This window comes from Pimephales promelas, chromosome 8, assembly GCF_988280905.1.
Source record: "Pimephales promelas chromosome 8, fPimPro1.hap1.1, whole genome shotgun sequence".
In the NCBI taxonomy this organism is placed as follows: domain Eukaryota; kingdom Metazoa; phylum Chordata; class Actinopteri; order Cypriniformes; family Leuciscidae; genus Pimephales; species Pimephales promelas.
This window is the reverse complement of record NC_142776.1, coordinates 7,319,406-7,347,371: the sequence shown is the minus strand read 5'-3', so window position 1 is coordinate 7,347,371 and position 27,966 is coordinate 7,319,406. Positions and strand designations below refer to the sequence as shown.

Here is a 27,966-nt window from a genome sequence, read left to right as displayed (position 1 = left end):
TTTATCTCCTAAGTTTTCCTTGTGGACTATAATAAAAAATGTTTAAGTTTCGTTCTTTAACAATGCGCGCTTCTCTACAGCCTCCAACCATAACAAATATAAGAAAATTATTATTTTTAATAATGAATGCTTGTTAGACAAAACTTATTTTCTTAACATGCAATTAAATACAAAAGGTAATTTATGAACTTGGGTGGTACCATCAATGGCCACAAGTATGGCCGTCTGTCCTTTAGTCTCGTGGCTGCTCATGGCATCATCCACATCAGATGTGACCTCCAAACCATTCCGTAACATCCACTGTCTGTTCCCGATCAAAACAGAGTAGGAGGGGCAATCTGAGAAAACATATATACATATATTAGTGCTGTCTATCTGTCTTCATACACCAAGAGATTCATTCATTCAAGGAAATCTGAGCCACAATCAAACTGAAATAAATAAATAAATACATGAAAATACAAAAAACTGACACACAACAAAGCTTTTATGCTTTAAAACTACATAAGCTTGAAATATTAATATGATAAAATATCTATGGAATCAAAAAATTGACATTTTATGCCTAAAAATAGGGCGAAAATCAAGGCTATTGGCAGTATTTTCTGATTTACAGAGTCACGAAAGGAGAAATTCATAATCCCCTCTGAAAATGTCTTTTCATTAAATATATCAACAAAATGCAAACATAATTTTGAACCTTGTTTTTTTCCAATGGTCAGATTCGTCACTTCAAAATATATGCAAATTAGTGCATATTTAATTAGATATAGCCTGATTAGCATATTTAAACATAAAGTTACAGAAAACTTGCAATACATTTTTTCTCCTATTTATGCGAGTAATCAACTGGTAAAGTTTCATGGTGACATCTGTAAGTTAAAATTTTTACCCTATTCACCTGCAGTGTCTCGCCTAAAAGGAAAAAGACTCTGAAAATGTAATACACAAAGAGCACACTAGGAGGCACCAATAACACACATTTACCTTACCTGACCAAGAATCTGTGCCCGCCACCAAGCTGCTCTCATCTGTGGTGGCTCCTTGGATAGTGACAAGTGGTGTTTGCTTTGCTGCGGGTGTGTTTGTTTCTTGTGTCTTTGGACTGTTCTGCAGCAGATCCTCAATGTTGGAGACTTTACAACTGATTCCACAGCCTGGAACAGCCTGGAAGTCATGGCAGGAGCCCAGAGTTTCTGTTCCCAACTCCTACAGAGAGATAGATTTAGAAACCTCTTTAACATGCCAGACAAACAAACATGGAAACAGAAGTGGGTGGTGGAAAATATGGTTTTTCCTCAATTTTGGAGGCTTTTGTATATACGGCTGGATCATGTGATACTGTCCAGAAGTTTCAAAGTTTGTTGAGTGTGGTGGCTTTCCCAAACCTCTTTGCAATGCTTTGCGACAGCTATGCCCAGTGGATGTTCACTGCTGGCCTCAGCGGTGCCCACCACAGCCAGAACCTTCCGAAGAGGAAGCCTTGCTCGGTCCCACAGAACCAGTACTCGGGTCACCTGCGGCACACCATTAGTGATGGTGCCCGTCTTATCGAACATAACAGCCCCAACCTGCAGGGAAGAGAGTCCAGTTATAACAGACAACCCAGTGAATCTGAGCTAGATTTATAAATGCATGTCTCTCTATATATGAATACAGACAAAAAAATAGAATATAGATATAATAGATGCATATTTTAAATTGTATTATAAATGTGTTATATGCTTATTTGATAAATGATGCCTGTAGAGACCATATATTTTGCTGGATTATTATATATTATATATCTAGAGTATAGCTACACAATTTGGGGTCAGTATGTTTTTGACCCAATGTTTCTTATGCACACCAATCATGCATTTATTTGATCAAAAGAGTAAAAAAAACTGATATTGTGAGATATTATTACCATTTATAATAAGAGTTTTCTATTTGAAAATATTTTAAAAATATAATTTATTTATTTGAAAGCAAAGCTGAATTTTCAGCATAATTACTCCAGTCTTCAGTGTACATGATCCTTCAGAAACAATTCTAATATGCTGATTTAGTTCTCAAGAAACATTTATTATTATCAAAAATGTTAAAAACAGTTGTGCTGCTTAATATTTTTGTAAAAACATTTCTTTCAGAATTTTTTTTTTTTTTTGATGAATTAAGTTAAAAAAGAATAGCAGTTTTGTAACAATATAAAATTCTTTACGGTCACTTTTGATAATGTTAACATGTCCTTCCTGTAAAATTGATCATTCTGACTTATACATACATAATATATACAAATCCAGCAAAATTCCAATAGCGCTGCACCCCGGGATGTCAGCTTAATAAATACAGACTTAGAAGGAATTAGTGTTGAGCATTGCCTTGTGGGCCATCTCTAGGGGTTCTCCGCCCTTTATGAGAATGCCATTCTGAGCGCCCACCCCTGTGCCCACCATAACAGCAGTAGGGGTTGCCAGACCCAGAGAGCAGGGGCACGCAATGGACAGAACTGTGATGGAGGCCTGGAAGGCAAAGCGGACGATCACATCTGTTCGGGAGATGTTTTGCTCATAACCCTGTAGAGTTCATACTTAGGTTAGAGACTTTTTCTAGTTTTTTTTTCTCGCACACATGCTTGCGTTTACACACAGTTGATGAATTACTGTAACTCACAGGGAAATACTTTGCCACAATGTCAAAGTCCAGAAAGCCAATGATGAGCCATGCTACCACTGTTAGCAAAGAGATGACCACTATGAACGGAACGAAATAGCCACTCAATCTGTCGGCTAACTGTTGAATCGGTGCCTGCCAAAAGAAGAGGACAATTATATCATTACAACAATCTAAAGAATGTTTTTATTTATAACAAATATGTTAAAATTAGGTTAAAGTAACAGATTGAGCGGATCTTATTAATTTAGTGTTTAATTCTCTTCTGTCCACACCATAAAATGCCTTATATTCAATTTTTTTTTATTCAATTAAAGGAGTCATTTTTGCTGATAATTTACTCGCCCCCATGTCATCCAAGATGTCCATGTCATTCTTTCTTCAGTTGAAAAGTAATTAAGGTTTTTGATGAAAACATTCCAGGATTTTTCTCCATGCATATAATGGACTTCATTGGGAACCAAACGGTTCAAGGTCCAAATGAGAGTTTCAGTGCTGCTTCAAAGGGCTTTAAACGACACAGGCGATGAATAAGGGTCATATTAAGCAAAACGATTGGTCATTTAAAAAATAAATAAAAAAGTTTAAGTTTTATAAGCACAAATGCTCTCCTTGCTCTGTTCTGTGATGAGCGTTCATGACTCTCCTGTTCAAACTCGTTCATCAAAATGAACAAATCTTTTTTCGACTCGTGACTCGAAGGGTCCTAGATAAGACCCTTATTCGTCGTCTGGTGTCTTTAAAGGCCTTTGAAGCAGCACTGAAACTGTCATTTGGACCTTGAACCGTTTGGTTCCCAATGAAGTCCATTATATGGAGAAAATCCTGGAATGTTTTCATCAAAAACCTTCATTTCTTTTCAACTGAAGAATTACATGGACATCTTGGATAACATGGGGGTGAGTAAATATCAGCAAACGTTTTTTTTATTTAAAGTGAACTAATCCTTTAACTACATTTACATTTTTTAGATTTATCATGAATAAATATTTTAATAGATTGTAAGACTAGGTAAAAATTAAAGTGTAAATTAAATATGAAGGTATATTTGTGTCACGATTGGGCTTAGGAGGAAAACGAGGTGCATATTCTTTATTAAACAAAACAAGAGTAAAATCCAACAACCAAATAAATCCAAACAAATGAAAAGCAACCTAAAAGTAAGTGTGCACACTAGACAACGAACAAATTAAACTGAGGTAATATAGTCTCCAAATGAGGAAAAAAGGTGTGTGTAATCAATGAAACAATGATGAAAACAAAAGAATCGACGATAACAAACCAAAAGTCCTTGAAAATGAAACAGAAACACAACAGAATCGTGACAAATTGAAAGTAAATAAAAAAGGTTTTCGTTTTTTTTACTTATAACATGGATATATAAATTATGTTTGACCGTATTTTATTAATTTAGAGCCTACATTTCTTCTGTTCACATAAATGTCCTAATAAAAATGCCTTTTATTTAATTTTCCCTGTATTTTTTGTAAAAAAAAAATGTATTACATGTATCTACACACAACTACAGAAAAACTACATAAGCATTTTTAGATTTATCGAATAAATATTTTAAAAGACGCCAAGCCCAAGTAAAAGAAAATAGGAAAGTAAACTTGCTTTTGTATGCACATGCTTGTCTATTTCCAGGTTTTCTTTACTCTCGGCCTCTTATTACATTGCTGATACCTCTAAAGGCAAAGGTTTGTTTGCACACATGTCCGAGTGTGTTTGTATCATGTTAGTGTACATGATTTACTACCTTTGATGTCTGTGCCTCTTCCACTAGTTTAACTATCTGGCTGAGCGTGGTCTCTGACCCTACATGGGTGGCTTTCACTAGTAGAGCTCCATGAGCGTTAATCGAGCCTGCAATCACGCAACTGCCTGGTTTCTTAATGACCGGCATTGGCTCTCCTGCAATGAGAAATAGACTTTCAGTTAGGATTTCCGATTCTTAGAATTCATCAGGCAGCTTAGGACCAATATAATGCTAATATACAGTGGTATGAATAAGTTTTGGCACCCATGCTAAAGTTGCCTAAAAAGAGGAATAAAAAATCATCTTTTGGATATTGATCTTAATGCCTTAATTAGAAAAATGAGGAAAACAAACAAAACAAAACAAATTTTCTTTGTGAATGAATAATATATCATAAATAAATAAATGTTTTTCCTTAAAATACAGTGTGCATAAGTCATGGCACCCCTATGTTAAATTCCCATAGAGTCAGGCAGATTTTTATTTTTAAAAGCCAGTTACTCCATGGATCCAGGATAATATGCATCCTGATAAAGTTCCCTTGGCCTTTGGAATTAAAATAGACCCACATCATCACACACCTTCCACCACACCTAGAGATTGGCATGGGGTACTTTCCATAAGATCATCTTTCAATGCAAATCAAACCAGCTATTTGGCTAACTGAAGTAAAACCATGCCAATCTCAAGGCATGGTGAATGGTGTGTGATGATGTGGGGATATTTTAATTCCAAAGGCCAAGGGAACTTTATCAGGATGCATATTATCCTGGATCCATGGAGTAACTGGCTTTTAAAAATAAAAATCTGCCTGACTCTATGGGAATTTAACATAGGGGTGCCATGACTTATGCACCCTGTATTTTAAGGAAAAACGTTTATTTATTTATGATACATTATTCATTCACAAAGAAAATTTGTGTCCTTAAAGGTTGGAGTTTTCCTCATTTTTCTAATTAAGGCATTAAGATCAATATCCAAAAGATGATTTTTTATTCCTCTTTTTAGGCAACTTTAGCATGGGTGCCAAAACTTATTCATACCACTGTAACTAATGAACATGACAGGTCACTAGGAAAAAGCAGAAGGTGAAGCCAGAAACCAAAAATCATACTTTGAGCAGGCACTCATACTCGCATATGAAAAAATAAAGAGATAGTTCACTCAAAAAGGAACATTTTGTCAGCTACAGTTTGTTTAGCTACTCACTCATGCCATTCCAAACCCATAAGAACTAAATGAACTAAATGTCTATTCATACAAAACTATGACGCTTCAAAACATTCATAAATTCGTAAAACAAATTAATATGAATTGGGCAGTTCAATCCGAGTCTTCTCAAGGGAGATTTCTGAATAAACATTGATCAGCGGACATAATCAGAAGCTCAACCAACCCTGCTCAATCATACTTGAGTTTTCGTGACCAAATTTGGGTTTTGGGTAATTAGACTTCCAATGGAGGGACAGAAATCTCTGCTATTTCATTAAAAATATCTTATGTGTTTTGAAGATGAATAAAAAGTCTTATGGATTTGGAACGACAAGACTTTTTCATTTTTGGGTGAACTAACCCTTTCATTTTTCACCATGAAGATCATTTGTGTACTTTATATGTTAAGACACTTACTCCTATCCAAGCCTAATATGCAAAGACAACTATAAGCACACTGCACCTTTAACTTAAAATCACAATGACGTTTCTGAATCACTGGGAAAACCTACAAAGTATGTACTATGACACTGTTTACAAATTTAACATCCTAAACCACACAAACCCCCACTGACTAAGTCAAAGTCTTACCAGTGATAAGGGACTCATCTGCCATAGACGTGCCTGCAATGACCTTCCCGTCAACAGGGAACTTCCCCCCTGGTGCCACCTTTACCACGTCACCTCTCTGCACCAGATCCACAGATACCTGCTCTTCGCTGACACATGACAGGAAATGTACAGTTTCATTTTGCGTACGTCTCATTCAACACGGCACACACATCAATCAATACCGTTCAGTATTCAAATTCATGCCGGGGTGCTCAATCCTGCTCCTGTTGCCTCACACTTACAGCAGAGCTCCTAGCCTGTCAATCATTTTGTGTGTTCGGGTTTGCTGGCATATGTCCTTGGAAGGTGTTTTTTTTACCACAGGAGTCATTTTGACAACACTAAATTTGATACATCTACTGTAAATAAGAAGGTTGATATCAAAATATCATGAAAAAACAAATGGCTGACCCCTGCTATCAGTCAAACCTGAAGTATCCAATTCACTTATGAGCACCCCTGAAATTTGATTAGTTTCATATAATGACTTAGACTCTAGAGAGTGAACTGAACCTGATGATGATGTTGTCTCGGCCCAGGGACACTATAGTGGCATCTGTGGCCTGAAGTGACATGAGTTTAGCCAGAGCCTCAGAAGTTTTACTCTGAAAGGACAAAATAAAGGCAAATATCATTGGTTTTTATCTCATTCAGGTAAAAATGATGCTCAAATGGTTAGCTCACATAAACAGTCTGACCATATAACCTTGGATTTAGTGTTTTCTGTTTCATAAAGACCCCAGAACCATGTCAAAGCAGTCGCCAATACACTTATGACTCCCAAATACCAGCTTTTTGAAACCAATTACCTAGTAAGTATATTATCCTCTCATGCAGTTACAGATGCAGAATTTGGACTGTACCACTTCTGCACAAGATGAGAACATATTTTTATCATTTTAAAAAGAGTCCGTGAAACACTCACTCTGTAAGGACGAGTTCCTGTCACAAATCATACACACACACACAATACAATAAGCTGACAGAAAACAGGTTAATGTGTTTTAATGCCGGGTGAAATCGGGGTAAAAATCTAGCTGTGTCGACCGGTTTATACTAAAGCAGTTTATGATCTTACTCCGATATAGGAAAACGAGTTAATTTATTATGCATAATCGCCTTAAAGGGATACTCCACTTTTTTTGGAAATAGGCTCATTTCATTTTACACCCCCCCCCCCCCCCCCCCCCCCAGAGAAATTACAGCACCAGACATAATAAACAAAGAGTCATAAACCACTGCTGCCGTAAAGCTGCATGCATTCACATCCCACAAGATAAACATAAATAATTGAATATATATGTAAAAAAATCTTTCTATCAACGTTATTTGGTATAAAATAAGCATTTTCTGATACTATGATTTTTGTTGCATGTAAAAAGCAAATGGATGTAAAAAGGAATCAAAAACCTCACTGTGCAGGCCATAAATGTGATACATGGCCTAAAGGGCTTGCTAATAAATTAGGTTGAATGGGAAATATCAAGATAAGTGTATATTAAAATATGGAAATGACCGCCACTCAAAAGCTTACTAATTTCCTCATAAGGGATATGAATTTTGTTATGCAACCAAAACAAAGTCCTTTATATGGTAAAATATAAATTAAATGGCTTTGTTTACTTTATTTCATAGGCTAATGCAAAATATATTATAATGACAATTTTTTAATATAGTACATTAGGTTGACACCAACAAAAGAAATTTAAGGGTCAGATGCCTAGAATTATTTCTTTAATCCCCATTTTCTGTTTTGGGTCTAAGCGCCGGTTAATATCTCAAAATACATACTTGCCATTAGGGTATTAGGCTGATATATGCCAATTTTCCCAATTTTATATGAACTAATTAAAAACATTCAACTAGATAACATGCTTCAAATATTGTCAGAAACAGCCTAATTTTGTCACTGCTAACTTTACTTTCCTAAAGAGTGATGATTTGAGTCAGTTTCTTTACCTTAGCAACATGCTCCAGCCAGCGTCCTAGAGCGATGAACACAAAAAGCATCGGAGGCGTATCGAAGAATGTCAGAGGACTCTGTTTGGCTCCTTCAATCATGGCCACGATCAGCACAATGAATGAATACACGTATGCAATGGTGGTTGCCAAGACAATGAGCACATCCATGTTGGCTACACCATGTTTTAGCGAACGGTATGCTTGTATGTAGAAGTATCGGCCACCTAGAAACTTAATTAGATTAAAGAAGAATCAGAAAAAGAGAGTTAAATACAATTAAAGATTCATTGTCTGTCACTCAAACTATTATGTATGACCTTTATATGATAAATATTCACAGTAAAATATTAGGCCACCTAACATAAAAAAACATTAGTAATGACTGAATGACTAAATGACTAAACAGATTAATGACTAAATCTGAACCACTAAACATCTAATCAATACAATCGCTGACTCTTTATTCACTAGCCATTCACATCTGTGAAAACCAGTGCATGTTCCAGTTTGTCTCTGCATTAGTGGTGGGAATTGTTCAGTGAATCTTAGGTTACATCCAGGCCAGTAGGTGGCGACAAGCAACTTCCTTTACATGTGAGTTATTAATATCATTCACTCATACAATTAATTCAAAAACTTAATAGAGTGCCGAAGTTATGACGTCACTTTGTAGGACAACTCAGAAGTTAGCGTCGCATGGGTTCCCTCGATCGAAAAGCTATTTTCCCCATAGACTTTTGGAAAATCGCAAAAAAATAAGATCTGTGTTCAACAAAGAGTTTTGACCCAGTGACACGTTTTGTCTATCAAGATAATCTTTACATTTTGAGGCCTAGGCTATATAAAGTTAAAAATAAACACAAGCAGAATTTAAAGATTAAAAAACACAAGCAGGTTATAATTGGTGTGTTTTATGTCAAACGTGATCAAAACGTGAAAACATTTAGAGGCTAACCACAGACCTTATTTCAGGCAAAAACCCATTCAAAAAACCCATAGACTTTAGAGTGAGGGAACCGGGAGTGCTGAAATGCTAACTCATTGATGCTAACTCATGAAATACGAGTCATTAAATCGTTTATTCACTAATTTGTTCCAAAGCTTTGAGTGCAATAACACTGAAGATTTGAGTAATGATGCTGAAAATTCAATAAAATACATTTTAATATTAAAATAGTATACAATTATTTAAATTTTAATAATATTTCACCATTTACTGTTTTTTTTTTATCTAATAAATACAGCCTTGGTGTAGAGAATTCTTTCAGAAACATAAAAAAATCTTAAAAGCCCTAATATAACAGTAGTTTATAAATATTAGATTCTATGCATATATATATATTCTTCTTAATCATTATTATTATAATTAAATAATTAAACTAAGTTAAACTAATTAAATTAAACTAAGTGACACTACACTAAATCATCCCTATTTCAGAGTAACAAAAATGACATGCCTGTATATGCCCACATATTGTGATGGCCAGGATTTAAGCCACACAATTCTTATACAATCATCTTTGCATTGATCAATAAATAAAAGGACATTACTATATTTGACTCAATATGCTTCCATAATCTGCAGTGGAGGTACCTGAACAGGTGTGCAGAGCAGGAAGAAGGCCAAGTTAATGATGGATAGACCAGGTAGGATGTTCTGGTCCACAGGCATGGATCCACCATGCTCCTTGTGTTGACTGTCCATCACTATCATGTAGATCATCAGACCCATCACGGGGATCCCAAACACCAGGCTGAACAGAAACGAATGCTTCCATCTGCAGATATAGAGCATTTACACCATTATACAGAAATACACTGGTTTCCATATTTTATCGGGACTTTCCAAAGACATAATGATTTTTATACTATACAAACTGTATATTCTATCAACAAACCATAACCCTACCCCTAAACACATAATTTTGTAATAATAATAATAATGTCCCCACAAAATAAGGATATTGCCATCTTTGTGGGGACATTTTGTCCACATAACGTAGGGTCTACCTTGACCACACACACACAGACATAAGAGAGGTTAAATTTGAAAAAGACACTTGCTGGCGAATTTCCGCTTGGTGGTCCAGTGTGTTGTTCAGTCCCTCGTTTTTTATTAAAGACACACCAAAACCCAAACCCTATAGAAAACGGGAAATGGATTGAGCGGAAAAGGAATAACAACAATAAATTAATAAAATAACACTAATACTGAAAAAACTCATGCTTGCCAATACCGGTAATAAAAAAATAAATTTACCTCGATAATTCGAACGATATCTCGAGAGCCAATCAAATCCGAGTCAAATTTCACATGAGCTTTGTTTGTCGCCAAAGCAACAGAGGCTTCCAGAATTCCCTTTGTCCTTAAAAGTCTGCTCTCAATGTTATGGACACAGGAAGCACACGTCATACCGGTGACCTGATGAAATATCAGTCAAGATTGAAACAACTCAGAGGCCTATACATTGCTGACATCAAACCATACTTTAGTTGAATTCTACATCAGCCTTTCATTAAAATTTCCATTTCATCTCTCTTACCACTGGATTTATATATATATATATATATATATATATATATATAGAGAGAGAGAGAGAGAGAGAGAGAGAGAGAGAGGACAACTTTGGCCTTTCTTTCAAATATATAATGTTTTGCCTTTTGTGGAGATCATGTTTCCTGTAAATACACAAACTTTTTAATTTAAGCAGTGAAAAATGTTTGAAAACAATTTTTGGTGATTTGGCAGATATAAAAGATTGAAAAAAACTATACTTATTTACTTCTTGTGCTTCAAACAAAATATTTTAAGTGAAAGCTGTTCCTTTAAGTACTTATAAAAAGACTCAGTTTAATTGATAATGGCCTTTAGTCATATTGTTTTAATAAAAATTACAAATAATTTAGAGGTAACAACATTTTTGAAGACAAAAAAAAAACAATATCTGTTTGATATATACACTTTTTTTGTTTTTACATATTACATATTATGGAAGTCAATGGGGTCCATCAATTGTTTGTTTGCCCATATTCTTCAAAATATCTTCTTTTGTGTTCAGCAGAAGACAGAAATTCATAAAAGTTTGAAACAACTTGAGGGTGAGTAAATGATGACAGAATTTTTGGGTGAGCAACCGCTTTAAGTTATAAAAATAACACTTATACACTGTAAAAAAATCATGATTTGTTATCATAACGTTTTTTCTTCTGTCAAATCAACTTAGCTTTATGTGGTTCAGATAACATAATATTTTGAGTTTCTGATTATTAAATCAATCTCCTTTGCATTGTATTAACTCAATTTTTGTGCCGGAAGAGATTGCTTGCGTGTGTTCGTCACTCATTGTTTACACAGAGATTTCAGAAGTTTTACCTTTCACTAAACATATTTAGATATATCGAAATTGCAATGGAAGACGATTTCGATATATCTAAATATGTATATCGTCATTAAATAAAGTCATTAAATCATGTTTAATTTGGACTTCTCTGTGCATGCTCTTTGAGGTGAACCCAGGGTGGACCCCATAAACCTCCATTATATGACTGACAGACAACAACGGTTTGACTGAAAAATATCAAAATAGAAAATACTGTGGAAACAAAGACACCTACATCTTGAATGCCCTTGAGGTAAGCTAAAACATACCAAAAATTAATTTCAAAATGAACTATCCCTTTAAGGCAACCAGGTTACCAGGTAAACCAACAACATTTTTTACACTCACAGAGAGATCCAAGACACCATCCTGGACTGTATTCTCTTCCATCACTGAGGCACCAAATCCTAAGCGGGAGATAAGTTGGACGATCTGTGCTGGGTCCAAAACCCCGGGATCATACTTTACCTCTGCCTTTCCTGACATCAGGGCGACTAGTACGGATTTAACACCTAAACAATCAATACGCATACAAATCAAACCACTGTTGCTTATTATATAATATTGATAGCAATTTAAACACAGTTAAATCAAGTACTATTAATCCTGAATGCCATTTTTACCTTCATGTTTCAACAAGTTTCTCTCAATGTTAGCCACACAGGATGCACAGGTCATTCCTGTCACATGAACAAAACATTTCCGTGTCTCTCTTCCCTCTGAGCCACAGAGTTTATCTTTGGTAATTTCACTTAGAGCAGATTTGGATGTGTGGCCTTGTGAGGGCAGGTGTTTCACACCACTTGATATCTGGCTGCTTGAAGGAACTTCACAAACTCCAGAATCTAAAAGAGATAAATAATTGTGCACAGTATGGAAGACATTTAATACTGAACATAAGTGAAGAATTATTTGTAATATTTATTTTTCTTTTCTGTAATATTTATTCTTTTAGCCAGTTATTTTATCATTGATGCACTATTATAGTTTTTGTTTTCATTTTAATTTTAGTTAAAGTTGTAGAAATTTGTATGTGTTTTTGTCATTTTTATTTGTTTTGTTGTTTTAAATATGTCTGTCTGGGCACCATTAAAGCCGGGTACACACCGCACAATTTATAATATTTCTTTACTACTGTTGCTTGTCATACCTTAAGAACATTTTTCATATGTGTGTGTGTGTGTATATATATATATATTATAGCAAGCTACATGTAAATATTATTTTGAATGGCTTTATGTTTAAGGATCACAGTTAAAAAGTTATGAACATTTCCGAGAGAGAGAAAGAGAGAGAAAGAGAGAGAGAGAGCAGTCTACCTAAAGCCTCTTTAATCCGATTAACTCACCCACTTTCCCTTTTAAAGGTTGCCATGTCTGGGTTTTGAGTCATTCAAGTACACTTCATGTTATTCTAGAATGGCAACCTGCGTAATAAGGAAACCATTGTTCTGGACAGATTTTGTTGGCAGAAAAGAAGCCACTGTCTAGACAAGATATCTATTAGTGGTCCCTGTGAGAAAGATGATCTTCACTGTGTGAGATATGTATTATAATATGTATTCACTACCTTGATCCAGCCACGCTTCAAATCCCATGTCCTCAATTGCTGCCCGCAGTTCTTCTGGACAGGTCACGCTGGAGTCAAATGTTACAATTCCATTCTTTTCCTCTAAGCAAACTTTTATGGAGCGTACCCCAGCTTTCTGGGACACAATTCCCTCTATGGCTTGAACACAAGAGTTGCATGTCATCCCTTCAATTCCAATGGTGACCCCCTGGAGTGGAATTTTAGTGGAATTCAGTGTAGAGTTCCAACCAGGAATGGAAACCCTAAAATTCCCTGGTGGAATCTCCTCTAAGAACCCTTTAACTGTCTCCAGGGTTAGCAGAGATGGGTCGAATCTAAGATCCACGCTTCCTTTTTCCAATGAAACGAATACAGCGTTCACACCTAACATTCCCGTCAAGGTGTCTGTTATGTTCTTCACACATGACCCACAATGCATCCCTTCTACACCCAATGTCACATCAGACCAATCAGTCGTCGAAGGTTGTAGTTGGCTTGGCAACACCAGAAGTGACGCATCAAACCCCATATCCTCAATATGTTTTCTCAAATCCTCAGGTGTAACCTTCGCAGGGTTAAACCTCAAAGAGGCTTCTTTATCGCTCAAAGACACCTGGACGCCAACAACACCTTGAAGACTTCCAATGCGCTCCTCAATAGAACGAACACATGATTGACATGTCATTCCCTGCACCTGGATCTTCACCTCAGTCTCCTCGACCACTGATTGGTGCCCCAAAGTCTGTTTCAATCCATTGGGGCCCTCTGATTCATAACCAAGGTTATCAAAAGCATGTTTTTCAGGGGTCCAGCCCTCCTGTGGACTTCCTTTCTCCTAAACAAACAGAAAAATTGAGCATAAATTTATTAGCTTACAGGTATTACATACCAGTTTAGAAATATAATGTATCATTGATGTGCTTCTACATTCAAGGCATTTTAAACATTTATTAAATAAGTTTGCTCAAAATCTGAGGCTCTACAACAAAGCACTTGCTACACACACACACAGAGAGAGAGAGAGAGAGAGAGAGAGAGAGAGAGAGAGGGGTATTAGAGCAGATTAGTAAAGGTTGTCTGACTGAACAATCAAATCACAAGACTTAGAATTTACTCCACCTATTTTACTATTCAATGACTTTTATTACAAACTGAGTGTATCAATTTTGATCCGAAGTGCCATTTTTATTTGTACTTTATGCATTTTTTTTATGCAGCAGGCTTTAATCAAAAGAGCTAAAGTTTCTCTGTGGCCAAAAGAGTCAAGACTGTAAAATGTTTATACAGTCGCAATAATTGTTGTTGTTCATTCTTTACTTGCTATTTGTATATTAATGTCATTGAATTGGACATTTAACCTTCTAATAGCTAAAAAAAAATGTCTAGAAGTTAGTGCTTCAAGAAATGGAAATATAACCTATATTATATGGGCCGTCATGGTTCAAACCTTTGCATTACACATATCAAAGTAAGATAGCACACCATATCAAACAGCGTTTCAAATTTATAACTCAAATAAATAAATATAGACGTATGTTTAAAATGAAAATACATTTATTTGAAATAAAAACAAAAAGAATGGACACTTTGTGACATCTGTGAACTTCAGGACAACTGACTTCACACATCCACAAAAATCACTGCAAGACCAATTAATGGCCAAAACGCATAAGAGAAGTTAGCCTAAAATGACTAGCGCTTTTAATATAACCAAATGAAATTCACACACTTTTGTGTAGCAAATTTTGCTGTAAGTAATGTAGGCTACTGTAGAAAATAAACACGTTTTTAGATAGACCTATTTTAAACATTTTTTTTCTTCTTAATTAAACTTTATGTAGGCTAATGATCAAATTGTTATGAATGAAACTAACCTTATATTCCTTCGGTCCTTTACTATTTTGTGAGGAAGTACAAACGCAAAGGTCCGGCCCGCAGCGGCACAAAGGTTTGCAGTCTTCCAAGCAGAGCTTCTCCACACTGACTGGCCCATTATCAGGCGACTTTGAGATAAACTTGGCAAGATTACTGAAAGGACTGAGTTTATTCATTGTGGTGTTCCAGTAGTCCTAGGACTTTACTTTAGATTACCCTTCTTTAACCAACAATCGAAAAACAAAAAGCGCAAGTTTGTGGCATATCGCTGCTGTTGAGTGAAAGGATTGTCGAGTGGCGTGACGGTCCGTGCGCATTTAAATCTCCGCAGGTTTTGCGCCCCGCTTGTCATCGCGCGCTGTGGATTTTGCACCCGTCACCGCCGGGCAAACTTTTGCCTGTCATATTTACTGTCAATGATTAACCTGAATGATGTTACCGAGTGCAAAACTAAAACAAATAGCTACATGTTATAAATTAGTTCCGAGCAAAGCACACCTCTATAATGACATGACATGTGTTTCCAAAACTTGGCAATTAAAACAACAGTCACTGTAGACCTCCCAATGGTCCAAAAGAGGATACCAAAAAGGCTCACTTGATTAAAATTATTTAATTAATTAACAAAGTAATCTTGAAGATAATAAAAGTAGCATACAAACATATTTCACCAAAATAATCTGCATTTTGATTGGATCAGTTAATGTAAGCTCACATTGCATCATTCCGTAGGCTGATGTTAAATTAGTTGATCAAGTATTTTGTTGGGGCTGCTACCTTTGACAATTAACAGTGTTTTGGGCCTTAAAGGGATAGTTTGCCCAAAAAATTAAAAAGGTTTCATCATTTAGTCTACGCTACTCACCATCATGTTGCTCCAAACCTGTATTTCTTTCTTCTGTTGAACACAAGAGTGAATATTTTGAAGAATGTAGGTAGGCTAACCAAACAGCTGACGGACTCCACAGACTTCCATTGTGTTTTTTCCCACTCAAAAAAATTATGTGTTGGCTTTTTTTTTATGTAAACAGGTTCCACCGGTTCCACATAACTGGGTTTCGTTAAACAAAAAATAATTTGTTCATGTAACTTCGACATCATGATAGTCATTTTAAGCGATCCAATTAAACTCTGAGCTGAGTGTTAAATGAACACTGAAGCAGGGTTAAAGTTAATGAGATAATTAAGTGAATAACAGAGTGATGATTGAGCTATATTGAAGAGACCTGATGTGACCAAGCAGAATCACTGAAGGAGAAAACCGCGGAATTTAAAATCACCATTATGGAGATGAGTGTTTGTTTTAGTTGGGCTCTTGACCCCCACTTTATTAATGATTTTGTCTGGCTGCTGTATCTGAGCTGTAACAGCCAAAAAAATCAACTAGAAAATGTGATCTGTAGATGTTGGTTGTGTTTCAACATAATCATTATATCACAATCATTAGACCTGAATCACTGAACTCATACAGAAGCCAATTTCTGAGTTAAGTTTATCTTATGGATTATAGCAGTACTGCCATTATAGAGCACACCTTTTTTTTGCCTTTTCAAAGAAATCAAAATGATCAAATCCAAAAAACAAACAAAAAAAATGTATGCATGCACACACAGACATCAATATTTAGTGTATGAATCTCAGCAATGGTGACAAACAGATTACCTCTGAACATAAGCTCAAATTTATTCATGCAGCAATACATGATGGGACCCATGAATGAGTTTTGATTGGTGGCACCAATAATGCACTCTAACATGCTTTATAATTGTCACCATTGTTGAGATTCATAGGCTGATTCTTGATGACTCTTGGTGCCCACAAGTTTCTTTTTGTTTCTTTTTTTCAATTTTTTTCAATTTTTTTCTTTGATTCAATTGAAAAGGCTAAAATGGTATGCTCTACAACAGCAGTGCTGCTATAATCAATAAGGTAAACTTAACAGTGACAGTGGCTCAAGTAGGTTGCCTACAAACCAGAAGGTTGGTGGTTCAATCCCCAGTTCCACCTGACCAAGTGTCGAGGTATTGTGTTTTAACATATAATGATTATGTCAAAACACAACCAAAATCATCAGATCACCTTTTCTATCTGATCATCTGGCTGTTATATCTCATGTACAGCTAAACATAATCTAAAGTTAATAATGTGGAGGTCAAGAGCCCAACTAAAACAAACACTCATTTCCTGGTGACCTGAAATTCCGGTTTTCTCGTTCAGTGATTCTGCTTGTTAACATCAGGTGTCTTCAATAATGCTCAATCATCACTCAATTATTCACTTAATTGTCTCATTAACTTTAACACTGCTTCAGTGTTCATTTAACACTCAACTCAGAGTTTAATTGGATGGCTTAAAATGACTTCCATTATGTTAAAAATACATGAATAAATTATGTTTGTTTAACGAAACCCAGTTATGTGGAACCGGTGGAACCTGTTTACATAAAAAAGTTAAGTAAAGCCAACACATCATTTTTTTGAGTGCATTAAGCGCTCTCACTTCCGGGCTTTGGTCTGGCGGCAGGCCCACTTGCAGCAGTCAGTTCTGCCACCCCCTGAAACCATGGGATGGAAGACAGAGGGGAATTCCCTTACTCCTCATTTCATGTCACTACCCCCAGTTCCAGATACCTGTGAAGAGTTAATCACCTGTGCCTACACCACTGGGTGCAAGACAGCCCGGTGCGGCTGCAAGCCTAATCCATGCACTGCATCCTGCAAATGCAGAAAGTCTAATGATACTTGTATGAACGAATAACTTTTGGAATATCTGTGATCACACTATTGTTGCTTGATTTTGTTTACTTGTTCATGAGTTCCAGCAGCCATTTAAACATTAAAAACTGTCCCTTTCGTATTAATGTTGTTTTTTTATTGTTTACACGTTTAAATATTCTGAGAATGCAGATTTCTAATGTTTAATGTTTAAACTGCAATAAATGCATTAAAACATAATAAATGCTTTAAAATTGTTTAAATGCTTTAAAAATGTTTAAACTGCAATAAATGCATGTTTTTTGGCAGCCATTTTGTTTTTATTGTTTATGCCAAAACAGTGATGTTTACAACTTGTTATACGGCAGAAATGGATTCAGCACCTAAAAATCAAACAGAAACAACACTTGAAGTACTTTTCCTCAAAAATGCCTACTGCATCTTATCAATGGCTATTTATCTTGGGACTCGATGCAACAACTTGAAATATTGAGAGAACAACTAAGCGCCAACCAGCGGTGAGCAAGTTAAACACATGCGAGACATGATGCAGATGTAGTATTTTTGTTTTCCGCTAGGGTGCGCGCGTGCTGCAAAATCTGTGCTAATGAGATGCACTGCTGATATTATGATCTCATTTATACCCACGGAAGAATTGTTGGTTATGGTTATTTACATTATTAAAATGTGAATAAACGTCTATGTACTTTATCATTTAAAATACCTTAGAGTAAATTAGATGTACCACGTTTTAAGCTATATGAATTCTTTGTTAGGCCTATCAAAGTAGGCTACATGGTATTAAATATAGCCTAGTGATAGCTACACCACCACAGTACATTTTGTAAGGGGTCTCAGGGTGTCTTTTATGGTTCAACGTAAGCTAACTCTGACACAAATAATAATAAACATTTCTCAAACCGATATGGCCTAGCTTCAGTCTGATGTGCTGGCCAAAGAAGCTTCTTAAATCTAAGAAATGACGCCAGATTTTACCTTACCCATACTGTACACCAGGTGGATCCGTACATTGGCTTTAGAGTCCGAGAAGTATGTCCACGTTGTGTTGCGTTGCTTAGATGCGTGAGCTATATCTGACCTCTCACATCACAGTCACATGACTGTCATGCAATTTCAATTATCTTTAATTAACAATGACATCAGCAGCCACACAATGTTTTGCAAGTCTGCCACGATTAAAAGTCGAGTGCTGTTTAGACACTTTCATTTAGCCTAACACTCCTCAATGTCTCAAGTTGGTCTGTTATTGGCCTCACTCTTCACTTTGTCTGCATTTGTTTTTCATTCAGATGGCATTTAATGATTCGAGATGAATTGTTTGTGAGTCCTTGTCAAATCCCATTTTGAACAGACCATAAACCAGTCTGTCGCAAGAAAGCGACCAAATCTTCATTGTACGGTTTATTTAATCTACCCACAAATCATGAGGTCTTCACAATACAATATATTATAAATTAACATTTCATTCATAACATGGATATTTGTGTAAAACATATACAGTGAGTTTTTTTTTTTTTTTACAAATCTTGTACAAAATAAACAGAAAATTGTGATGCGAGTCCCACATAGAGAGTTGTGAGCCTTTATTGCTGTTGAAACAAAAGCATCCGTCTTCTCTTTTGGCTTCGAGCCGTAGGTAATACAATCTGCTGACTGTGCTATGCTGCACAGGTGGACACATATTAAAATAAAAGACTTATTTTTTCAAGCCTTTACACCTAAAAAAAGACGATCTCTAAGGTCTGTTGATGTGGGCCATAATTAAAAACTCCAGAGTCTGTTTCTAGTCTCACAAATGGCTTACTACCTCATCCCTTTCCTGCTTGTTTTGAGTGTTTCTAGAGTTTGACCTATCTGTGTTGGAGAAGCTCCCAGACCGACTGCCCTCTGCCCTCTTCCTTAATGAGTTCTCCACCTTCAAGGGAAGCCCGGGGGAGCTGTACACCAGAGGAGGGATGGTGTTGACAAGGATCATCTGCAGAGGCCTCCTCTCCTCATGGTAGCGGCAACGCATGTACCGGGCGAAAGCGGCACGGTAAGTCTTATTGAAGAGCGTGTAGATGAAAGGGTTGACCGCCGATGACAGATAACCCACCCAGACAAACACGTTCATCAGTCCCCCCACCAGATCTTCGTCGCACGCCGAGCCGCACACCACCGCTATCACGTTTGTCACGAAAAACGGACACCACATGATCACAAAGAGAAGGAAGACCACGCCAAGCACTTTAGACGCCTTCTGCTCGTTGCTGAGGGACTGCATGGAGCGACGGCTGGAAGCCCCGTCACGGCAGATAGACGAACGCGAGAAGAGGCGCTCGGACGAGAGCGAGCCACGAGGGAAAAGTATAGTGGCCGACCATTTTGGCCGCACGACCAGTTGGTCCAGGCACAAAGTCGCTTCGCTTTGCAGAGCACGGATGGTGAGAAAGTAGGTTACGACCATGATGATGAGCGGGATGAAGAACGCCACAAAAGAGCCGATCAGAACGAAATTGTCGTCCGTCAGCTGGCAGCTTTCATTCCGGAAGACTTTGGAGTGATCGTGCAGGCCGAGAACTGGGACAGGCATGGAGATAACTTGAGACAGATGGAGACAAAATGAGAGTAAGAAGACAGCTTGGAGCTGTTTGGCAAACCAGTGCTAATAGATGCAATCTCAGTTGTTTAGCATTTCAGAAATGAGCTGGAAAGATCTTGGACTTACCCACAGAGATGGTCCAGGCTGCTGTGATTTTGACTCTGGCTCTTGTAAGAGAGTTTGAGCGACTGTGGTGGATGGGGTTACGGATGGCGATGTATCGGTCCAGAGAGATGGTGCACAGGTGCATGATAGAGGCCGTGGAGAAGAGAACGTCCAGGTAGATCCAGATAGGACATAAGGCCTGGGGGAGTGGCCAAGTGTAACCTAACATATAAGATACACAAAAAGTGTCACATTTGGGACAAGCAAATACTTGTGTGTCATTGGTTACAGTCATATAATATTGAATGTTCATTGGTCAACATTTATGATTTTTTGTTCAAGACGTTCACATTGTCAAAACCACAAATTTATGTGTTTAATGACAAATCTTCTTTTTACATCATAATGTTGCATAAGATACTTCTTTCAAAAACATTTAAAATATTCCAAACATTTCAACAGTAGTTTATATACATTCTCCATATATTATACATATTATTAATTTAACATGCAAAGAGGGCATTGAAGTGGTCTTAAAAGAGTCTTAAAGGAGTAGTTCACTTTTCAAAAAACATTTGCTGATAATTTACTCACCCCCATGTCATCCAAGATGTCCACCTCTTTCTTCAGTCGAAAAGAAATTAAGGTTTTTGATGAAAACATTCCAAGATTTTTCTCCAAATAATGCACTTAAGTTTTATAAGCTCAAATGCTCGAATCTTTTTCCGAGTCAATTCGTTTGTTTCGTTCGTTGAATCAACCAAATGACTCGGAAAAAGATTTGTTCATTTAGATGAACGAGTTTGAACAGGAGAGTCACAAATGTGCGTCACAGAACAAAGCAAGGCGAGCATTTGAGCTTATAAAACTTAAACTTTGTTATTTATTTATTAAATGAGCGATCGTTTCGCTTGATAAGACCCTTATTCATCGTCTGGAATCGTTTAAAGCCCTAGTTCGAACAGTTTGCAGTTTGCACTGAAAGTGTCTTTTTGACCTTGAACCGTTTGGTTCCCAATGAAGAGCATTATATGGAGAAAAATGCTGGAATGTTTTCATCAAAAACCTTAATTTCTTTTCGACTGAAGAAAGAAAGACATGGACATCTTGGATGACATGGGGGTGAGTAAATTATCAGCAAAAGTTTTTTTCAAAAGTGAACTACTCCTTTAAGGAACAGCAGGAAAATAAATATAAACAAACTTTAATTTTAAGGGTCAGAGAGAGGTTGAAAAGTTGTAAAGTGCGTGTTTGGGGTACAAAAAAGTTGGTTACACTTTATTTTACAGTATGTGCACTTACGGGACATCGGTGTATTTACCTAAGAAAGTATGGCCTACTGGTTAAAGGGATACTCCACTTTTTTGGGAAATACGCTCATTTTACAACTCCCCCAGAGTTAAACTGATTGTAACTATAGAAGAGTCAAGTTTTAAATAGGAAAAATATCGAAACACTTTGGTATTTTTTTGAGAGAAATGCTACTGGTCTTGTGCACTTCAGTGATGTATGCTAAGCTATGCTAAAAGTGGTGCCGCCAGAACCGGAGATCGGCTGAATGGATTCAAAAAAGGTAAAACTCAACAGTTTAACTCTGGGAGAGTTGTAAAATGAGCGTATTTCCAAAAAAAGTGGAGTATCCCTTTAATTTAAGGTAACTAAATGCATTAAGTTTAGGTTTAGGGGTAGGTTCAGGGTTATAGTTATTAGTTACCCAGTTATTGTAATTACTATAATAAGTACATAGTATGCACATGGGGAACAGGACTGTAAAATAAAGTGCTACCAAAAACTTAATTTACATCATAATTGGACCTCAGGGTAAAATAAAAAGTAAACATGTATTCAATAACTCTTTTAAATGGAATTTGCACTATACAGGAGCAAGAACTGCGCTTTTCATATCTAAAACATGTTTTGCTTCATTACTACCTATAATAATCTTGCAAAAGGAGGGCATCAGTAGTCACTGGCCAAACAAAGTGTCGTATTTCATGAGAATCAGCCTTTTAGTTGGCTGACGCACAAAGAACAGAGATGTTTTGGAGGGCACCGTGTCTCTATAAGACAGATTGAATCTAAACACAAAGAAATGTGTTCTGGAATCAAAGACGTGAGAATAGAAGACTCTGGGGAGCAGATAGAGACAGTGGAAGTCATCAACAGCACCATCACACTCAATGGTGTGCTCCGAACTGTGAAGTCATTCCCAGAATTCTCAAAACAGGTTCAGCTGAAACAGACAACCGTGTTTTTAACAGTGCCTGGAGTTTCATGTAGGCTATATAAATTCAATTACTCTCAACCGGTTATATAATACCATTACATCATGCGGGAATAACCTGTTTCAGGGGGCAGAAGATGATACAGGGTCTTGTAGCTGCTGTCACTCAGAATGAGTTCTGCATGTTTGATATAGAAACAATGTGTTATGTGTGCTTTAGGCAAACTTTGTTTTGTCTAGCTTTTCACGACAAATTCTGATCTATAAATAATAAACTCCACCTGTAAAAGAAGAAAGAATGATAATAAATAATTTAGAAGTGTGTTATCAAAATTCACACCACCAGCTGTCATAACGGCAAAAAAAAAAAAAAAAACACATAGTACGTCTGATAGAAACAGGAAGTGGCATGTTTTATTCTCCTTGGTCAAACTATTCAGGACATCAAATAGGAGTCATAACAACTTTTGCTGCATAAACACACACCAAAGCGCAGCATCGTTACTGCATAATTAATTCCTCATCAAAGCGCTGGAAGGAGTAGGAAGAGGGATTTCTCTTCCCATGCGTGAATACAAGCAGACTAATTTAGGACGCACCAGACGGTCCAACATACTCATTATGCGCTGGAATAAATCACCTTCCAGCTAAATGTATGGAGGGCTAATTATTGTTTATACATCTTTTTCCAGAGATACAAATGTTATAACACAAGAAAGTTTGCAATTTACACCTTTGACATGGAAGAAACTCCCTGGAGACATCTAATGAGTGCTAATATTCAACAATAATATTGATCTGCCTGCAGTGACACTATTTGCAAGAACTGAACTGAGCTGGATGATGACATCACTGTTTAATCCAGAGCGGCTATATTTATTATCACTAAAAACATCACTAAACTTACTTAAGCTGGACTGTGATGCTATTTTCTTATTTTTTGCATTATTGTTTCTGCTTTGAAAAACTCTGTATTGTAAAAAGCGCTATATAAATAAAGGTGACTTGACTTGATTCTGTAAAACAGCTCAAATAAAAAAAACCTCTGAAACAATTTGTGTTGTTTAAAGGAATGTTCTGGCTTCTAAACAACTTACTGTCTATCAACAGCATCTGGGGCATGTTGTCGACAATAACAGAAGTCATAATTATGATCTATCTATGCTAAGAAATGGCATTACCCATGCTGTTGTGTTGATTATGGACAAAAAAATAAATAAAAATATGGTTGATTTTTCCCTGTTTGTAAAAACAATGTAGCCTATGTTGTTAATAGTTCAAGGCGTTCTAGATATTTTTAGGCAGTAGATGCAGTTTGTGTTTTCTGTACAAATTGAGACCGAAAACGAGGTCCTGACTCTCTGTGGTCATTAAAAATCCTATGTCCTTCTGAAAAAAGAGTGGGTTTAATTCTGGCATCCTGGCCAAATTGGCACATTGGCCTCCGTACATCATGGCCTCCTAATCATCCCCATTTATACTGATTGGCTTCATTACTGTCACTTTTCCACCAGTAATGTGTGTTATGGTGCAATATGGCTGCCGTCGCATCATTCGTGTGGATGCTGCACATTGGTGGTGGTTGAGGAAATTTCGCCCTTCTTTGTAAAGTGCTTTGAGTACCCAGAAAAGCTATATAAATTTAACTAATTATTATTGTATATTTTTACAATAAATATTACAATAAATATAAAAGCGATACTGTGTGAGATAAATAGTGACAGACACTAAATGCTGTTTCCTTACTTTGACTGTATCTTTTTCTACCCACTATTACTCCAATATAAAATTAAGTAAATCTTTGCTTGATTTTATTTTTAAAAATAACATTTTATGCGGATTTCGTGCTTATTTTGTTCATGAACAATGATTCATCTCAATGCAAAACAAGACAATATTCAAAAAGTATTACACATTACCTTTGACAGCCCTAAAAAACATTCAATTTGTTTCCATTCACCTACATTTATGATCATTTTTGGATATCGCATTAAAAAAAAAACGCTGGATGGAAACGCCAAGAAAAAATGCGCTCAACTTCAGATACATTTTTTATCTGTTAAGAAAACGTGCATAAACTACGATTTACGAATCATTTCCTAGATGTGCATCTAAAAAGACATGTGGCTTTGCAATAGGCATAACTGGACCAAACCAGAAGACTGATGATCTCATTGCACAGCATCTAAAATGCTGTTTTGGTCATTCTGAAATGCCCGAGTTGCCAGAATGTCTGTCGTCAAAGTACCTCCCAGAACCGACCAACATTAGGCATCCGCCTCAGAAAGCAATTAACAGGAACACGTTTTTCATCTGCACTCTCTGTGGAGTAATATATTGTATATGTAAACATTATTAGTGGCTTCTCACACACTGTATCACCTTCCATTTTTCCTAGTGATAATTTTGCAGTTTATCAGGAAATGACTTTTCTCTTCAACTGGATGGAAATTGTGCTTTTTTCTCAAATGTTACATGCGTTAGGTGCCCAGTCCTGTTCTTGGAGATCGACCTTCCAGCAAAGTTTAGCTCTAACCCTGATCAAACACAACTGAACCAGCAAATTAAGATCTTCAGGAGCACTTGATACTGACAGATTGAAAAAAAGGCAATACTTTCAAAACTTTGTCTGTTTTAACAGTTATTTTGGGGGAATGCCTTGCCCCATAGACTTCTATTGTGTAATACTGCAAGTGTATGATGATCTGTAAGAAACTCACCGTAGAGGATCGTCAGCATGGCTACTGGCATTACAAGGAGACCCAGAAGCATGTCCGTAATGGCTAAAGACCTCAAGAAGTAGTTGGTGGCATTCTGTAACTTCCTCTCCAAGCTCACTGCCATGATGACCAGAATGTTTCCAGTCACTGTGATGATTATGACCAGCGAAATCAAAAGAGCCACCCAGTTCTTCTGGCCATTAAAGGACAAATCTACCGACCTATTTCTGTCTCCACTACAATTGAAATCCATCGAGTAATTGAGAAGTGCATTTCCCAGAGACACCTTCTGCTCCATGAGCCAATTTTCAGAGCTTTTGTCTTTCAAAATCTCAGTCGATATCGCAGAGGATCTGAGTTCAGCAGTCGTCCCATTCAGGGCCATTAAAGGACTATTTTTTCAAACGCGACATCGATTAATTCACCGAACTGATAGTCCATTTGAAGCGTTCCATGGCACTCCAGGTCTGTGCAGCTCAAAAGGTTCCGGTTTGAGATCGACAACATGTTCACAGTCACCTTCAACAGTCTCCTGTTTTCCTCACCCCTGTTGATGGTTGTTGTACACGGATGTTTAGAGCTCCTTGGGCAGATGGATTGGGATTCAGAATAGAGGAGGCAACTTTACAGCTGCTTTTTTTAATGAGAGAGAGACTGGAACGCACTGATGTTTCAGCTGTCCTGGTTTAAACAAAACATCACATAAACACACGAAACATGCTATCTACGCACTGCTTCATTTCCACATGAACACATATTGCATGCAACCACAATGTGGCTCCGGTTGCTAGACTGATTCTAAAAAAGTGTAGAACATCAAACTCTGTGTTTATGTTGTGTTCATATACATTACCGTTGAATCTAGAAGTGTTTTCGGGTGTCCTGCTGGAGAATGAGCCGCTGGTGATGCGTGCTTGTCACATCAACCCAACATGTGGTCCTGTACCATTCATCCTTTCTCTTTTCAGCACTTCGGTCTCTTATCTCCCTCCCTTCCTCTCCCTCCCTCCCTAACTCTCTCTCTCTCCCTCTCTGCAGATAGTTCTCTCCAGCTGTAACTAAAGCCAGACTGTTTGAGCTTCTTCCAGAAAGACTTGTCTTTGAGTGGTCCCTTTGGTACTTGTCAACTGGAACAAAGACATATGAGCCTATTTTTTTTTACACACACATTTCCACAGATATTCAAATAAGCTCAAACCACTGGAGGGATCTAGTGGAATGCCCTATTTAACCTTTTAAACGTATTGCAATTTCAGGAAAACCCGGAAACAGTACAAATACAGAACAATATTTAGTATAAATCAGGTGTTTACATCCATGAAAATAGCAGGTAGACCATTAAAGGAGTGGTTCACCAAAAAATGAAAGTTATTTTAATCATTTTTAAAGGAGAATTTCACCCATTTCAGCATTAATCTTTATTGAAAGTGGATCATATATGTAGTCGAAATGTAAAAGAATTTTTGAATTTGGTGCCCTCTTGATCGAGAAAAGACAGAAAATAACCTAGGGACGCATTTGTATGTAAGACACCAACTCCCACAATGCACCACATTGCACAGCTCTGCAAGCCACATCACAGAGAAATCACTCTTCCGTCTACAAGGCTAACGATAGCTGTCACCAGAGTTTGAAATTCATTTCACACAAAATTTCTAGTTAGTTGGCTGTGGCGAGCAGGGGTGCATTTCCCGAAAGCATCGTTAGCCAACTATGGTCGCAAGTTCTGTATAGATCAACTAGTCGGTGTTTCCCGAAACCATCGTTCCAACGAACATTCGCAAACAGCATCGTAAAGTTGTGTGGTTTGAACGACAGCTCTCGACCTGTGGTTAGAGGTTTCTATATTGCATGACATTTGGAGGTAATCCTTATCTTGAGCAAAATAAACAAGCTGACATTCAGTACAACCGGTGCCTTTTATTGAGAATACATACAAATGTAATTTACGTCTTTTAGTTTGTCAAAAGATTTAAAGTAACGTGTTTGAAGAGTGCGCATATGCGAATGTGCTCTACTATGTAAGAACGAGCCAAATATTGAGTCTGGTAATGAAGCAAAATAACTGAGAACAATTAGAAATAATCCTCAGATGACATGTTTGTAATTTATATTAAAAAATCTAGCGTTAATTGGATCTCAAACAGTTTCATTAAAAGTAGTTATTATTCCACCACGTGCGAAACCAACGTGGTTGAACGATACTTTGCAACAATGGGTTTCGGGAAACAGTCGTGACTTGCTAGTTGATTTCTCCAACGATGCATCGTACTATTGTAGTGAAGCAGCAAACTACGTCATTGAACGGGAAACGCACCCCAGGTCGATCGAGGGCGAGGGACGTAAGAGGATGGCGCAAGGCCGGTGGCGTGAGTGATAATGAAAGACACCGCGCGCCAGTCTCGCGTCTCTCACGGAGGAGCGAAAGCATAAAATGAGGAGAGACGACGGCAGATCGAGAGAGAAACAGGCCTGATTTTAAGATGTGTTTTGTTTCTGTTGTGAGTAACGTTAAAGCAGTCGTCAATGAGGGGCTGCTGGCTTATATTTTCGTTTTCTATTTGTTCATTTTAAAAT

At 37.0% G+C, this 27,966-nt stretch overlaps 2 protein-coding genes across 3 annotated transcripts in view; both read right to left on the bottom strand.

Annotated features, from left to right (window-relative positions):
* atp7b (ATPase copper transporting beta) overlaps positions 1 to 15,386 on the bottom strand; it is a 41,959-nt gene extending 26,573 nt beyond the window's left edge. The window contains exons 1-16 of the mRNA XM_039689406.2: positions 15,024 to 15,386; positions 13,150 to 13,984; positions 12,204 to 12,425; positions 11,929 to 12,092; positions 10,461 to 10,622; positions 10,265 to 10,341; positions 9,795 to 9,978; positions 8,198 to 8,431; positions 6,752 to 6,843; positions 6,218 to 6,345; positions 4,415 to 4,569; positions 2,656 to 2,790; positions 2,364 to 2,558; positions 1,389 to 1,571; positions 993 to 1,209; positions 201 to 338 (exon numbers count right to left, since the gene is read on the bottom strand). Coding sequence (XP_039545340.2) covers positions 201 to 338; positions 993 to 1,209; positions 1,389 to 1,571; positions 2,364 to 2,558; positions 2,656 to 2,790; positions 4,415 to 4,569; positions 6,218 to 6,345; positions 6,752 to 6,843; positions 8,198 to 8,431; positions 9,795 to 9,978; positions 10,265 to 10,341; positions 10,461 to 10,622; positions 11,929 to 12,092; positions 12,204 to 12,425; positions 13,150 to 13,984; positions 15,024 to 15,200 — 3,298 coding nt within the window. The 5' untranslated portion in view covers positions 15,201 to 15,386. The remainder of the gene's footprint in view (positions 1 to 200; positions 339 to 992; positions 1,210 to 1,388; positions 1,572 to 2,363; positions 2,559 to 2,655; positions 2,791 to 4,414; positions 4,570 to 6,217; positions 6,346 to 6,751; positions 6,844 to 8,197; positions 8,432 to 9,794; positions 9,979 to 10,264; positions 10,342 to 10,460; positions 10,623 to 11,928; positions 12,093 to 12,203; positions 12,426 to 13,149; positions 13,985 to 15,023) is intronic.
* Positions 15,387 to 19,163: 3,777 nt separating this feature from the next.
* Positions 19,164 to 26,354, bottom strand: htr2ab (5-hydroxytryptamine (serotonin) receptor 2A, genome duplicate b). 2 transcript variants are annotated; one of them, XM_039689073.2, is made up of 4 exons: positions 26,243 to 26,354; positions 25,390 to 26,070; positions 20,467 to 20,667; positions 19,164 to 20,339 (listed from the first exon to the last, which is right to left on the bottom strand). In XM_039689073.2, exons 2-4 carry the CDS (start codon positions 25,772 to 25,774, stop codon positions 19,549 to 19,551), a joined length of 1,377 nt encoding a protein of 458 aa, XP_039545007.1. In that variant the 5' UTR covers positions 25,775 to 26,070; positions 26,243 to 26,354; the 3' UTR covers positions 19,164 to 19,548. The 2 variants fall into 2 exon arrangements, with proteins under 2 accessions (XP_039545007.1, XP_039545006.1); XM_039689072.2 differs by having other exon boundaries at positions 25,390 to 26,065; positions 26,243 to 26,344.
* Positions 26,355 to 27,966: the final 1,612 nt, after the last annotated feature.